Source organism: Aquarana catesbeiana, linkage group LG03 (genome assembly GCF_042186555.1).
Source record: "Aquarana catesbeiana isolate 2022-GZ linkage group LG03, ASM4218655v1, whole genome shotgun sequence".
Taxonomy (NCBI): domain Eukaryota; kingdom Metazoa; phylum Chordata; class Amphibia; order Anura; family Ranidae; genus Aquarana; species Aquarana catesbeiana.
The window spans coordinates 132,748,744-132,763,979 of NC_133326.1; the positions used below are offsets into that span (position 1 = coordinate 132,748,744).

The 15,236-nt window shown below is 41.8% G+C and overlaps 1 protein-coding gene across 5 annotated transcripts in view; it reads right to left on the minus strand.

The window, feature by feature from the left end:
- Positions 1–15,236, minus strand: part of PPP6R2 (protein phosphatase 6 regulatory subunit 2) — a 186,799-nt gene that overhangs the window by 122,613 nt on the left and 48,950 nt on the right. For 3 of the 5 annotated variants that reach the window (XM_073619280.1, XM_073619279.1, XM_073619277.1), the window contains exons 3-6: positions 12,998–13,243; positions 8,893–9,079; positions 6,269–6,406; positions 3,158–3,223 (exon numbers count right to left, since the gene is read on the minus strand). In XM_073619280.1, coding sequence (XP_073475381.1) covers positions 3,158–3,223; positions 6,269–6,406; positions 8,893–9,079; positions 12,998–13,224 — 618 coding nt within the window. In that variant the 5' untranslated portion in view covers positions 13,225–13,243. The remainder of the gene's footprint in view (positions 1–3,157; positions 3,224–6,268; positions 6,407–8,892; positions 9,080–12,997; positions 13,244–15,236) is intronic. The other 2 variants (XM_073619278.1, XM_073619281.1) reach the window with 1 other exon arrangement.

A 15,236-nucleotide genomic window follows, 5' to 3' on the forward strand; every position in this document is an offset into this window, starting at 1 on the left:
GAGACCCCAGAAATGTACGATAAGGGCCACACTGTGCAAAACGAGCACAGGGGAAGTATATGTTTGATATTTTTAAAAAATTAAAAATGATCCTTACCAACACTTTAAATCTCATAAATGTACCTCGTAAAGGTACGTATAGGAGGCATTCTAATTGGTCAGCGCCGACCAATCAAAACACGCTTAGCCCATCCTATCAGCGGGGGAAAAAAGATTTCAAATCCCCGGACCGGTTAAGCGGCGGTCCGATGTCTCCTAGTGAGTGATCACCGACTTCAGGTACAGCGGGACCGGGGGGATGGGGAGAGGGTCCAGTGTAAGTTCACCTTACAGATTTCTGTAAAGTTGAACTTACACTTTAAAAACAAATAGGTGTGGCTCACATGTAATTTAACCACATGCCGACCGCAACACGCTGATTTACGTAGGCAGAATGGCACTGGCAGGCAAAAGGGCGTACCAGTGCGTCCCTTTGAAATGCCTGCCGCGCGAACGTGCCCGTGGGTCCCGCAAAATCTGTTCACCGGCGGCCCGCGATTGCGGTGAGGAGGGGCAGAACAGGGAGATGCCTATGTAAACAAGGCATTTCCCTGTTCTGCCTAGCAACATGACAGGGATCTACTGCTCGCTGTCATAGGGAGCAGTGATCTCTGTCATGTTGTAGTGAGCCCACCCCCCAAGAGTTAGAACACATCCAGGGAACACACTTAACCCCTTGATCGCCCCCTAGTGTTTAATCCCTTCCCTGCTAGTGGCATTTATACAGTAATCAGTGGTTTTTTTTAGCTCTGATCGCCATATAAATGTCAAGGATTCCAAAATAGTGTCAAAAGTGTCCGATCTGTCCGCCGCAATCATGATATAAAAAAAAAAAAAAAAAAAAAAAAAAAACGCAGATCGCCGCCAATACTAATAAAAAGAAAAATTAATAAAAATGCCATAAATCTAGTCTCTATTTTGTAGGCCCTATAACTTTTGCGCTAACCAATCAATATACACTTATTTTTTTTACCAAAAATATGTAAAGAATACATATTGGTCTAAACTGATGAAGAAATATTTTTTATATATTTTTGGGGGATATATATTTTTTTTTTTCAAATTTGTCGCTCTTTTTAATTTATAGAGCAAAACAAAAACCGCAGAGGTGATTAAATGCCACCAAAAGAATGCTCCATTTGTGGGAAAAAAAGAACATCAATTTTGTTTGGGTACAACGTCACACGACCTCGCAGTGCCGAATCGCAAAAAATGCTTTGGTCAGGAAGGGGGTAAATCCTTCTGGGGCTGAAGTGGTTAAAAGTACTTATTGCTCGTTTACACTTGCTTCAAAATATGGCATTAGACAAGCTTTTTTTAAGCGCTCTAAAACACCAAAGCACTGTTCACTAAAAAAAATGGTTAGCTTAAAGTCCTGTTCACACGTTGCGTTTGCTTTGCTTCAAAAATGATACCCTATGCTGCTTTAGTGGTGATTCAAAGCATCTTCAAAGCCTTCATAGAAGTCTATGACAAAGTTCACTTACAGCACCTGCAGCATTTGAGAGGCTTTTATTTGGCTTTGTTTTGGAGAAATTGCAGGTATGAGATATCAACACACACACAGGGCATCTGCCAAGCTTCATTAACCACTTGCTGGCCAGCTCACGCCAATATACGGCGGCAGAGTGGCTCTGCTGCACAAATCACTGTACCCGTAACGGCAGTGCCTTTCAAAGCCATAGCAGGGGCCCGCTGCGCAGCAGGGGACTCGATGCACATGGCCATGATCATCACCAGCCACCCGTCATCGCGATCACAAGAGCCAGAATGGGGATTTGTGTGTGTAAACACACAAATCCCTGTTCTGACAGGGAAGGAGAGACAAATCGTGTGCTCCTACTAAGTAGGAACAGTGATCTGTTCTGATCCTCTAGTCAGTCACATCCCCTCACAGTTAGAAACACACCTAGGGAACACACTTAACCCCTTGATCGCCCCCTATTGTTAACCCCCTATCTGCCAGTGACATATATACAGTAAATCGGTGCCTTTTTATAATAAAAATGCCATAAATCTATTCACTATTTTGGAGGCGCTATAACTTTTGTGCAAACCAATCAATAGACTCTTTTTGCAATTTTTGTACATATACATATTGGCCTAAACTGATGAAGAAATCTTTTTTTTGGGGGGGGGGGGGGGGAATATTTATTATAGCAAAAAGTAGTGGTGCACCGAAATTTCACTGCCAAAAATTATCGTCCGAAAACTGCGTTTTTGTCATTTGGCCGAATGACAAAAACAGCCGATACCGAAAAGGGGGCATGGTCCGCCCTAGGTGCCATTGTGTGAGTGTCCCTCTGGTGCGCCCAGTCCTCCACTCCCTCCTCCTCGCCCCCTGTGTGTGTGAGTCACAGTGTGACAGGACGGGCACTCTATTCCTCCCTGCGGTGAAAGTGGGGGTTGTCCGCGGTGAGAGTTGGGCAGTGAATGTCGGGAGATGTTTGCCTGAATCTCACACCTCAGAGGCCACGAGAAGGATAAAACCATGTTCAAGCAGTTAGTCTGGTTGAAAAAAGACAAGTCCATCCAGTTCAACAACCAATAGAAGGGGGGGGGGGGGGGGGGGGGGAATCATACAATCCCATATACACAATCCTATACCCACAGTTGATCCAGAGGATGGCAAAAAAAAAAAACAAAAAAACAATAAAGCATGATCCAATTTGCTCCAGCAGAGGAAACAATTCCTTCCTGGCCCCCCCAAGAGGCAATCTAATGTTCCCTGGATCAACTTTAGCAATAAATATTACTATCCAGTAGGTGCTTTAATGTGTGCGGAAGTTGAAGCAAGTGTAAAATGAGCCCTTTTAATCATTCAATTTCGAAGTAAACTTTGAAAATCGACTTTTACAAAGAAAGCCACATTCACTGTTAGAAATTAATTCTATCTCGCTCCTTCGAATTTTCTAGTAACTGCGGTTGAAAACGATAGTTGATTTGAACCTACTAATTATTAAAATATCAAAACAAAATGTTCTTCAAAAAGTTCTTTAAAAAAAAATTCTACTAGCGTATGGGCCAGCTTATGAGAAACAATTCTGATAGAGCTGCTATCTGTATGCATGTGTAAATATTGGCTTAACATGACTCTTGTATTAGAGGTTCTACTCACATCTTCATCTTGACTACAGTGAATAAGATCTATTAGTCGCTGAATGAGCCTCTCTTCATTTAACCACTGAAATGACAAATATAACAATACAAAATTATATAAAAAAGTCAACAAGCCTCAGAATTTTTACTAATATTTTTCAAGAAGCATTAGAATCTCAATAGCATGCTACTATGAAAATTAATGTAACAGCTTAATTTTATTAATTCTGCTGCAGTGACATCTGTTACTGTGAGAGGTAAATAAGTCAAAGCAGAACTAAAGTCAAATATGGCCTTTAGGTTCACAGTCTAGGTAGCTGCTTAGAACCATTGTGCTTGTTCCGATTTCCTCTTTGTGCCCTTACCACATGACAAGCGACTTATGCAAACAGACTTTAGAAACCTGCTATCTGCACAGGAAGGGTGGAAAGACCTGAGCAGGTACGAGAAGGTAACTTATGGCACAAGCTTTAGCATATATTTTTTAGTTTGTTGTCTGTATAGGGTTGTTTAAAGTAGAATGTAGAATGCCAGGAATTCAATCAATTAAGCTGACCGTACACTTTGCTCTGACCGTACAGTTTGCTTTATTCAGCCAGGAGACAGGTAAAAAATAAAAACACAGACTGCGCCATCCACATATAAAGAAATGGATGGAGCCTTCAGCCGCTGATTGAGTACATCTTCCAATATTTTCAAAGATGTCCCTTTGACAGAAGTCAAGCAAAATTATCAACTTCCGACCAGCAAAATCGGACAAATTTTGATCGGCTGATGTAGCAGAATTTCGATCAGCGTATGGCCAGCTGTAGTCACAATGCAATTTTAAAGAGACTTTGCTGGCTGACCATTAATTTCAACAACAATCTTATAATATGTGCATTTAAAAGGCCAAGTTCAACTATAAAATAAATAAAAAAAAAATGCACACGATTTTACAGGTAAAAAAAAAATGTGCATTTATTATTTTTCACACTGTAGCCTGAAAAGCATTGCACCTGCGATCAGTAGGGGAGGGGGAGAGGTCAGCTGCTACAAAGTAGCATGTAAGGCCGGCCATACACGGTACAAATTACTTTCCTGAAACCATAGGTTTCTGTCACACAAGTGAGACTTTACAGTATTCTCCTCCTCTTCTTCCACAGCAGCTAAATATTTAATTTTTTTATGGCATATCATCCACTACACAGCACTTGTATACTTAGATTATGGGTTAGATACTGCTTCAGGTGATGCAACAGGTGATTGGATATTGGCGAAAAACTTGCTAGGGCCGCCCCCAGAGTGCACCATATAAACACCACCCACTCCATGGGACTACAGTTTTTTTTTTTTTTTTTTTTTTTCCAGAAGGCAATAAGGAGTAAACAAAAACACTTGGGGAAATGAGCATGTGTCCTGTATTGCATTCCAGGGTTAGGAATTTACAGGCAAGTCAAAATTCTTAATAACTTAGTCGTAAAGTACAGGATTTGTATTCTTAAACCACTGGACATGCCCAAGCAACAAGCAATAAACTGAGAAATGGGAAACAACATATCAAAACAGAACTGCCAACAGGCCCACAAGGAGACTACCTTCAAGTCCAGACTCATGCAGAAACATTTTGACCCAAAAAGGTCCTCAAACTTGCTCTTGAGGAAAAAAAATTCTGGCTTGGATTGTGTCAAGAATTCAATCCAGATACTCCAGAGTGTAGGGACTAAAAAGCAGCCTTTGGAAAGTTAATTATCCAGCCAAAGGTTTGAAGGAAGGAATCGTCCTCTAGACGTTGGTAGCCAAGGTAGTAGCCGAGGGTGCCTACAGCAGGAAGCTGTCCAGGTAACCTGACACAATGCTCACTGAAGAGCTAGAAGTAAAGCAAGGACTTTTGTAAACATTTGGGAACTTTTTCGCTGAGAAAATAGTCGCTGTTTAAGTAGGAGACTTGGGCTTCTTGTCATGGGATAAAATCACATTCCCCAGTGACTTCCTTGATGAATTTACAGATGCCACAAAAAGGTTTCACCATCAAAAAGGCATGCGTAGAAGACGTTTTTTACAGGCATGTTCAACAGACCAAGCATTTAGCCACAAAATATCGGGCAAATGCACAGAGATACAGGACATTTTAGGGACTTGACAAATCACATTCTCTAGAGAGTCAACACAAAACAACATTGATGGCATCAACTGTAAGCCCTAGTTCACATTTATATGATCTTGTGCATTTTCCCCATCGCATTGCAGTCGCACATTCATGCGATCTGCTGCAGGTGTCAACACCACCCAAAAACAAACTGCAGTGCAATTGCCAGAATCGCATTGCATAGGTGTGAACAACCATGGGATACAGGTGCAGGGGAGAAAAAAAGAATACTGCACCATTTTGGTGCAGTTACGATGCGACTGAGCAAAACAAAATTTATGGCTAAAATCACAACGCACAGACATCGCTTGTGATGTGCAGAGGAATGTGGTGCAATTCCTGTTCAAAACACTTGCAGTGTCTACATCAAACAAATGTGAACCCATCAGGGTTTACTTCCTCTTTCAAGGTTCACTTCTCCCCAATAGGGGTCCTCAGAGTCTGGAAACCATAGTAATGAAAAACTGCACTGGACCTAGTACCCGTGACCCACTGCACATGCAATGCCGAGCTGGATCCAGTGGCCAAAGCAAACATTACAGGCCTGCCCCACACAGTGGGGTCTAGGTATGGTACCCAAAGTACACACTGAGGACAACTAAACCAGAAACTGAGTAGTAATATCTTACTAGAAGCATCCGATTAAAAAAAATGTAATGGTTAGAAAGAAAAAAAAAATTCGAGGGAACAGGTCCATTACCTAAAGACACTAGCATGGGGGGGGGGGGCTTGGTGTCCAACCACCTGAAGATAGCAGCATATAACCCATGGTAGAAGAAGAAGTCCTATATAATTAGGATATTTCATTTTCAACATTCTATTTATGTGGCAAACGGTCACAATTATTCCACAAACCATAATCTTCCTAATGTAAACCTGTCACAAAATTTAAGAAAACTTGGCGCATGATGAAACATGCATAAGCAGAGATTATCTTCAGCCACAGTTACAATAATCTAAAACAAGTCATAATCTCTAAAACAAGCATTTAACAAATCTCACGTTTAGCACTTCTTGTCTTAGGGGAGCCGGCTCCACACAACTGATGAGACGAAGTAACAAGTCCATCATAGCTGAAGTACCAATGTGATCCAGCACCAACGTTAGGAATTGTTCCTTTTTCCTCAGAAACCCAATGACCTAAGCGAAAGAAGCAGTTTATTCCAAATCACCAAAAGATCATACAATTGTGCAGAACAGAAGAAAATGTAATGTAAAATTAGCCAAAGGCAGAGTTTTTAGAAGTCTTTGGTGTTTTAAAATTATCCAAGACTAGTGTACTGCATGCTATTAAAGGATAAGTTCACCTTTAGGAACGTTGCATGTTCCACCCATTTTTAGGCTGTTGAGCTCTCTAGGTAGTTCATTAATGATTCCTGCCAGCGTGTAACTGCCTGCCTGCACAAGCAGACAGCTTACACAGTTTGCAGGAGTGATCTGCTGATCGTGGCTCCTAGTAAAAAAAAAAAATAATATATGCACATTTTTTACCTGCAAAAAAATGTGCATTTATTTTATTTTTAAAAAAGGTGAACTTATTTAACTTAGCCCTCAATCAGCAGAACATGTAAGGTGTTCATAAAGCATTGATGTAAAAAAAAAAAAAAAAAAAAAAAAAAAAGGTCAAAGCAACCTATCTCTGCTACAAATATACATTTCCAGCAAAAACAAAGCACGATTCTGGCTAAAATGAGAATCACGATTTTTTTGCTTAGAGGATAGATCACGATTCTCGCTGCGTAACATCATCTTTCACATTAAAACAAAAAAAATTGCGCTAACTTTACTGTTTCTTTTTTTTATTTATTGAAGTGTATTTTTTCCCAAAAAATTGCATTTGAAAGACCGCTGGGCAAATACAGTGCGACATAAAATATTGCAGCAATTGCCATTTTATTCCCTAGGGTCTGTGCTAAAAAAAAAAAAAAAAAAAAAAAAAAAAATTATTTATATATATATTCTAATGTGGTTCCAAGTAATTTTTTTTAGCAAAAAATATTGATTTTAACTTAAGAAAGAAGTGTCAGAAAAAGATTTAGCCTTTAAGTGGTTAAACGTCCTGCATTTACACGTTGTTTAAAGCTTGGCAGATTGCCCAGGTTATTTGTTTACACAGAGAAGTTTATCCCTTTGATCTAAGAAGGAAGTTAGATACAATGTTTCAAGTTCTAAACTTGGCAGACTGCCTGGATGTTTTCTTTTGACAGCTGAGTGAGCAGATAATCTCTCCACTTGTTTATATGAAAGAATCAAACTCAGCAGGAGAGATTGTCAGGGGAGGCGAATTGAGATCACGATTTTTTAACGATTAATTGTGCAGCTCTAATTTAAAGCAGAGTTCAACTCCAAAGTGGAGCTTATCCGTCTCCTCCCCCCTTCGGTGACACATTTGGCACCTTTTGGGGGGGGGGGGGGATGAAGGCTTCACTGCCGGGTTCCCTTACCAGGAATGGCAGCAGCTGCACCCGACAGTTCATCCGAAGATCAGCTGGGTTCATGATATCGTGGGCTCCCTGGACAGGTAAGTGCAGTATTTGTAGCTGCTGACTTAATTTTTCATAGGGGGGCTGGACCTCCTGTTTAATAAGCCTACCATTCCTAAAATGTCATGGTTGCATTTGTTTTTTTTCCAGAATTTTTTCCTCCCTTTATTTTCACCTGGCCATTCTACCAATAACACTTTGTATACTAGCGGTAACAACACTCATCACTCTACTGTATCCATAAAGCAGAGGTGCTTGCTCGCTTCTAATTTGGCCTACAGAACACATTCCTTTCTTTTCATCCTTATAAAATAGTGGGGAGGTGTGCTGTAGCCCACAGAGAAAACGTCACAGGATGCATGAGATTTCAGTGCAGCAAAAAGTATATGGGATTTTACAAGCTACCTGGGTTTCTGGCAGGATCAACAAGTATCGTCATACACACATTGAACAGGTATACTGTACCAAAAGGCTTTTATCTGTATATTTAACAGACCAAAAGGAAATAAAATAAGAAAATTGTGAAGGTTTAAACTTTAAAAGGACAAGTATATGAAAAAAAAAAAAAACAAAACCTTCATACTTGCCTCCAGGCTGCAGTATCACCATCGAGATACAGCTGTCCTACACCGACTCTAAGACCAAAAAAAAATGGGTGATCACATGACCACTACTCTCTGCTCCTCCAGTGCTCATTGGAGCGTACACCAGGCTGGGGATAGGATATATGCAACTGACTTTGCCTCTTAGCTGTGTGCTTAAAGGCAGAGCCAACTGTCAGCCAGGCAGTGGGGGGGGGGGGGAAACATCCTGACAACAGAGCCTGGTGTTGCTCTACCCTGACAGCTGAGAGCGGACAATAGCACGCTGTCAGCTTAATCTGGGTCACAGCACAGTCGCAGGACAAGGAAAGCAAGTATACTCTTGTGACCCACAAGAGAACTACGGCCAAAAAAAAGAAAGCTTTGGCCGTACTGCTCTTTTAAGGAATAAACAAAATTATCTTTTCAGTTTAAGAAGGTTTAAAAAATATTTGCAGGCATAAAAGTTTGTACTAAATGAATACATGTGTAGATGCCTTTTGACATGCATTGTAAAGGACCACAATCAAAATGACTCAACATCATTAGAAAAACCTCTCACTTGCTCTGTTTTTCTGGCTATCAAGTTTCCAATACTCTTGCTAAAGAAGCTGGCCAGCAGCGGGTTGAGAGGGGGTTCTTGTCGTAGGAAGTCATAGAGGATGTCGAGGAGGTGCTCATCTTCACCTAATTTGTCATTAATTTGTGGCACATCACATGTAAGTAGTTCACAGGCTATGTTAGGATACCTGCCAGAAAAAGCATATCATTTTATGTTACCTTGGAAAAGATTAGCACGCAATTCTTAATGACTTCACACAGGAACTCTGGTCTCAACAAACATTCTCCTAGAGTTTATAATGTTATATCTGTTCAGACAACTAAATAGAAACCAAGTAACAATAGTCTTTTGGTTTCGAAAGCTGAGAGAGCTGCTAATAAAGTAGATTAGCTAATCTCCTAGACAACGCTCCTTAAAAATGGAAGTTGAAACATAAAAAAAGAGAAGCATGAAAATCAATATAATGTCAAAATGTATTTGGGTAGAGGACACCATAATTAAAATACAACATTACACTTAACAGAAAAAAGACTAGCTATACAAATTTGTACTTCCTCTAATTACGGCTTTTAAGTGCATTTCTTTACAACTTTCCTAAACCACTTCAGCTCTCACACCTGTACAACCCCTATGGACCACAGCGTTGGCTGGGCCATGTCCCGCTGTCTGTAGAAGCAGACAGCGAGGCTTGAGAGCAAGCTCGCGCGAGTACTCCTATAGAAAGCAGCTTTCTATGGGGGCACTCGCCAGAGAGGGGGAGTCAGGAGTGCAGACAGGGGACCCAAGGAGAGGCGGTTTGGGGCACAGAGCAGGTAAATATAAGTCCACGTTCAGATTGGGCTGATTTGGCATGCAATTTGACATTGGTGGCAATTGCCACCAATAGCAACGTCCAAATCGGTGAGGTGCCTCACCGATTCCCAAAAGTAGTACCTGTATCACTTTTGGCGACTTCAGGAACCCGCACTGATGTCTGTCAAAACACCCCCGAAACTGGACTGCATTGCCGGTTTGAAATTTCAGCTGAACTCGCACAATTTCTAACCCGCATCAGTGTGAACCTAGGCTTAAAGCGATTGTAAAGCTTGGTTTTATTTTTTTAATTTAAATAACAAACATGTCATACTTGCCTCCTCTGTGCAAGGGTTTTGCACAGAGCAGCCCCAATCCTCCTGGCTCCTCCTCTTCTCGAGTGCCCCCACAGAGAGCCGCATTCCATGGGACACTCGTGCGGGCGGGCTCCCGAGTCCTGCTGCTGTGTCCATTGGACACAAAACAGCAGGACTCGGCCCTGCTGCCCGGGTCACTGGATTTGATTGACAGAAGCGGGAGCCAATGGCTCCTATTGCCATTAATCTATCCAATGAGGATCCGAGGCAGCGGCTGGAGCTGCTCTGCTCGTCCCTGTAATGATCGGACTCAGGTAGGAAAAAAGGGGGGGGGGGGGGTCGGGTGCTGCAGCACAAAAAGGATTTTCACTTTAATGCATAGAAAGCATTCTGGCAAAAAACCATGAGGGTTTACAACCCCTTTAACCGCTTCAGCCCCGGAAGATTTGGCTGTTGAATGATCAGGTCATTTTTTGCGATTCGGCACTGCGTCGCCTTAACCGACAAGTGCGCAGTCGTGCAGCGCTGCACCCAAACAAAAATTTATATCCTTTATTTCCCCACAAATAGAGCTTTCGTTTGGTGGTATTTGATCATCTCTGCGGTTTTTATTTTTTGCGCTATAAACAAAAAAAGAGCAACAATTAAAAAAAAAAAATAATATTTTGTACTTTTTGCTATAATATCGCCATTTTTTTTTTTTTCTAAAAAAAGCTAAAATTTTTTTTCTCGGTTTAAGCCGATGTGTATTCTTCTACATATTTTTGGTAATAAAAATAAGCGTATATTTATTGGTTTGCACAAAAGTTATAGCGTCTACAAAATAGGGGATAGATTTATATCATTTTTATTTTATTTTTTTTACTAGTAATGGCGGTGATCTGCTTTTTTTTTTTTATCAGGACTGCAACATTATGGCAGACACATCGGACACTTTTGATACATTTTTGGGACCATTGGCATTTATACAGCGATCAATGCTATAAAAATGCACTGATTACTGTAAAAATGTCACTGGCAGGGAAGGGATTAAACACTAGGTGGCAATCAAGGGGTTAACTGTGTTCTAACTGAAGGGGCAATGGGACTGTCTAGGGGAGATGACAGATCGTTCCCCTCAGAGAACCGGAAACTGTGTGTGTGTTCTATATATATTTGGACACAGGCACAAGTTTAGTTTTTTTCAGGTATTTACCAAAACATATTCAGGAATTACAGCTCTTCAGATTAACCCCCCCTTTTCAAGAGACCAAAAGTAAATAGACAATTTAACCACTTACCAACCAGCCCATAGCCGAATGATGGCTGCAGGGCGGTCGGATAACCCTTGGAGGGCGTACAGTGACGTCCTCCCAGAATCCCGCTCTCGCGCGCCCCCGGCAACATCCGTGATCGCTGGGTCCAGAAGACCCGACGCATCACGGTAAACGGCCGCTAATCGCGGCATTTTACCATGTGATTGCTCCGTCAAATGATGGAGCGATCCCATGTAAACATACCGGCGTCATGTCCGATCGGTACAGTGTGAGAGGAGAGGGGGAGAGATCAGATGGCAGCAGCGCTGTGGGCTGGATCTGTAGTGCCTACAGCGCTGCTCTGTGACAATTGCAGTCACATCTATCCATCCATGCTCAGCAATACCCTGCCATACTCGGCCATGCTCAGCCATACTCGGCTGTATTCAGCCTCTGTATGTGGCCAGGCTGTGGAAGTCTCACACATGTGGTATTGCCGTACTCAGGAGGAGTAGGAGAATCTATTTTGGGGTGTCATTTTTGGTATGTACATGCTATGTGTTAGAAATATTGTATAAAATGGACAACTTTGTGTTTAAAAAAAAAAAAAAAAAAAAAAGTGTTTTAACCACTACCTGCCCGCCGGCCGTCATATGACGTCCTTGATTTTGTGCGGGGATATCTGAATGATGCCTGCAGCTACAGGCATCATTCTGATATCAGCTTTTTCATCCGGCGATTCCCTACACCATAAGAACAATCATAGTGGCTGTTCCACTGCTTGATCATTCTTACGGGAGGCTAGAGGGGATGCCCCCCCTCCCGCCGCCCTCCGTGCTTCTACCAACTCCCCGCTACAATCGAAGCCAGGATCGTTTTTTTGGGGGTTTTTCATTTCAGGCTTCCCAGCCTAGAGGTGAGATGTGGGGTCTTATTGACCCCATATCTCATTGTAAAGAAGACCTGTCATGCCATATTCCTATCACAAGGGATGTTTACAATTTTGTGAAAAAAAAAAAAAGAAAAAAAAATCTTGATTTTGCAAAGAATTGTGGGAAAAAATGACAACTTTAAAAAACTCATCATGCATCTTTCTAAATACCTTGGAACGTCTTCTTTTTTCCAAAAAGGGGTCATTTGAGGGGTATTTGTACATTTCTGGCATGTTAGGATCTCAAGAAATTAGATAGGCCGTCAGTAGTTCAGGTGTGATCAAATTTCAGATATTGGCACCATAGCTTTTGGACTCAAACTTTCACAAAGAATAAATAATATACACTGATTTGGGTTATTTTTACCAAAGATATGTAGCGGTATAAATTTTGGCCAAAATATATGAAGAAAAATTACTAATGTGCAAAATTTTATAACAGAAACGATGAAAAAATGCATTTTTTTTTTTTTAACAGAATTTTCGGTCTTTTTTCTTTTATAGCGCAAAAAATAAAGAACCCAGTGGTGATTAAATACCACCAAAAGAAGGCTCTTTTTGTGTGAAAAAAAAAGTGCAAAAATTTCATATAGGTACAGTGTTGCATGACTGAGTAATTGTCATTCAAAATGTGAGAGCACTGCAAGCTGAAAATTGGTCTGGTTATTAAGGGGGTTTAAGTGCTCAGTGGTCAAGTGGTTAAAATTCACTATACATGGTCAAAGTCACCCTAAAATTAAACTGTCACTCTTTCAATATCTGCCAAGAAGCTTCTTATCCTAATAGTGGATTCCAAAAGGAATGAACCTTTCATTTTGGGTTTTACTCACTTGAAGCGGACTTTCTCCTCCATATCTTCAGGAGGTTTTTGTGTGATGAGCTGTACAAGCTGCTCAATGCACTGAGCCTGGCAAAGGAAGTCCAGCAGCCGCTGGTTCTGAGCCTTGCACTCCTGGAGCAAGTCATCTTCATCCATCAACTCCAGCAAAGTCACATCCTCCTTTTCCAGGAGCTTGTCCACATGCGACGTTGTGTTCAGGTCAAACTTCCAGAACATTTTGGCGAAATGTTCCTGACTTAGCAGCAAGTAAAAAAAAAAAAAAAAAAAAAAAAAGACATATCAATTAGACTGATGACAAGAAAGCTAGCACATCAACTGTTGCTGGAAGTTTCAGAACGTGTGGTTAATATCCTAGCAACACAGCCAGAAAAACAGACTAATCATAAAAGGCACTAATGTAGGTTGCAGTCAGAGGGCACGAAGAAAGGGGAATCACTGCTGTATTCACAAACTATATTAAAAACAAAGTGACATATGACTGACTATGCAGTGAGGTGGGGTGTGTGAAACACAAAAGTGGCTTAATACAAGCAAATATTTTAGCAGGTGAAACAGTTGACAAGTATGCATTTCAACTGTGTAACCATTTGGTTTAGAGAGCACTAAAAAAAAAAAAAAAAAAAAAAAAAAAAAAAAAAAATGGTTTTGGTCCAATGTGGGGTGTCATGCAGCCAATGCAAATTAATAGGCTGCCATAACATAATATACATTAACACGTGTGGGTTAAATGCAGCACAAAGGATCTCCCTGGTATGACTGATCAGTAATGGCTCATTCAGATCACTGTGCTTCAGTAGTGTGTATATTACGTGCATTGGTGCACTCTGTTGCCATTCACTATGAATAGCACATTTGTTGCAAAACATGGCATTGTGCACGCTTCTATACATTATGGCAGGGCTCGACAAATCTCAGGCGCCAGGTCGCCATGGCGACCAGAAATTGCGTCCTGGCATCTGGGCTTTTGTCATCCCAGTGTTCCGCGCCCCCTGTTCTGACTCTGGAGTGTGCTGTGCGCTCACTCTGAGCATCAACTTCTCACTTCTTGCACTGACTGCACTTGGGCCGCCATCGAGGGGACAGTCCATACACACGTAGGGGACCCGGGCATCCAAGGGGGCCCGGCCTCCTGAGCTGCCCGCTCCACTGCAGCTTCCTTTGTCTGGCCAGCTAGTCGAGTGTCACGTAAGCAGTGGTGGAGGGAGGTTCAGTCAAACTGAGGAAAGGGATGCATCTTGCATCACTGAGCTGTGATAAGAGTTTAGTTGGTCAGTGTCGGTGAATAGGAAGGGGGGAGCTTTCGCTGACCGGCCTGCTCATTCAAAGTGTAGGTGCTGCATTGCTGCTGCACAATTCTTATACATGTGAGCTGAGCTGATGTGCAGGGAAATGTCTCCCTTCACATCAGCTGGATAATGCTGGATATATGAGGCTGTCAATTTGATGCATTAGGATGTTTCTTTGCTGAATATATTGGAAGGTCTCTTTGCTGGATTGCCCCCCACTGTACATCAGGGTTTATAGGCTGGTGGCTGGTTGTTCTGTTGCGATGGATTAGAAAAGGCTCCGCCTTCACCTTATTCACAACCAGAGTCTGATTGGCTGCAGTCTTTTATTGGTTGAATCTGAGATAGATTCTTGACTATCTTAGTCAAAGAGCTATCACTCAGACTTAACCAATAACAGGCCACAAAGGCTAAGGCTGTGAATAACGAGGAGTCCTTAATAATCCGTTGCAGCAGAACTAGTGGAAGGGACTCAGGGAGTGGTAAAAGTCCACAGGTTAGGGGGCACACATTACTTGCCTTGCCCCAGACGCCGAAAACCCACGCTACGCCACTGCACGCGTAAGCAATTCCTATAGCCCGGCATCCCAGACATGCAGTTCCGGGTGCCTGGCTTCTAACTTTTTTTAGCTGGCTCCTAGGTTCAAAGCAAATTTTTCAAGCTCTGCATGATGGTATACTAGCAAAAAATGCTGCAAGTCCAATTTTTAGTCAGTAAGATGATTATGCAACCCTTAAAGTGTTACTAAACCCACAACAGTAAAAGAAGTCTGTATATGCAGTAACGCATGCTTGTTATACTCACTGTGGAACCTAAGGGGTTAATCCTCTGCATTGTGTAAAAAGCCTGTTCGACCCTGTCTTCTCTGATCCTTCCCTTCTTCCACAGACTCCAATGCATCTCCTGATATTTACAGAGCTAGGGGACAGGCTGCATATGCT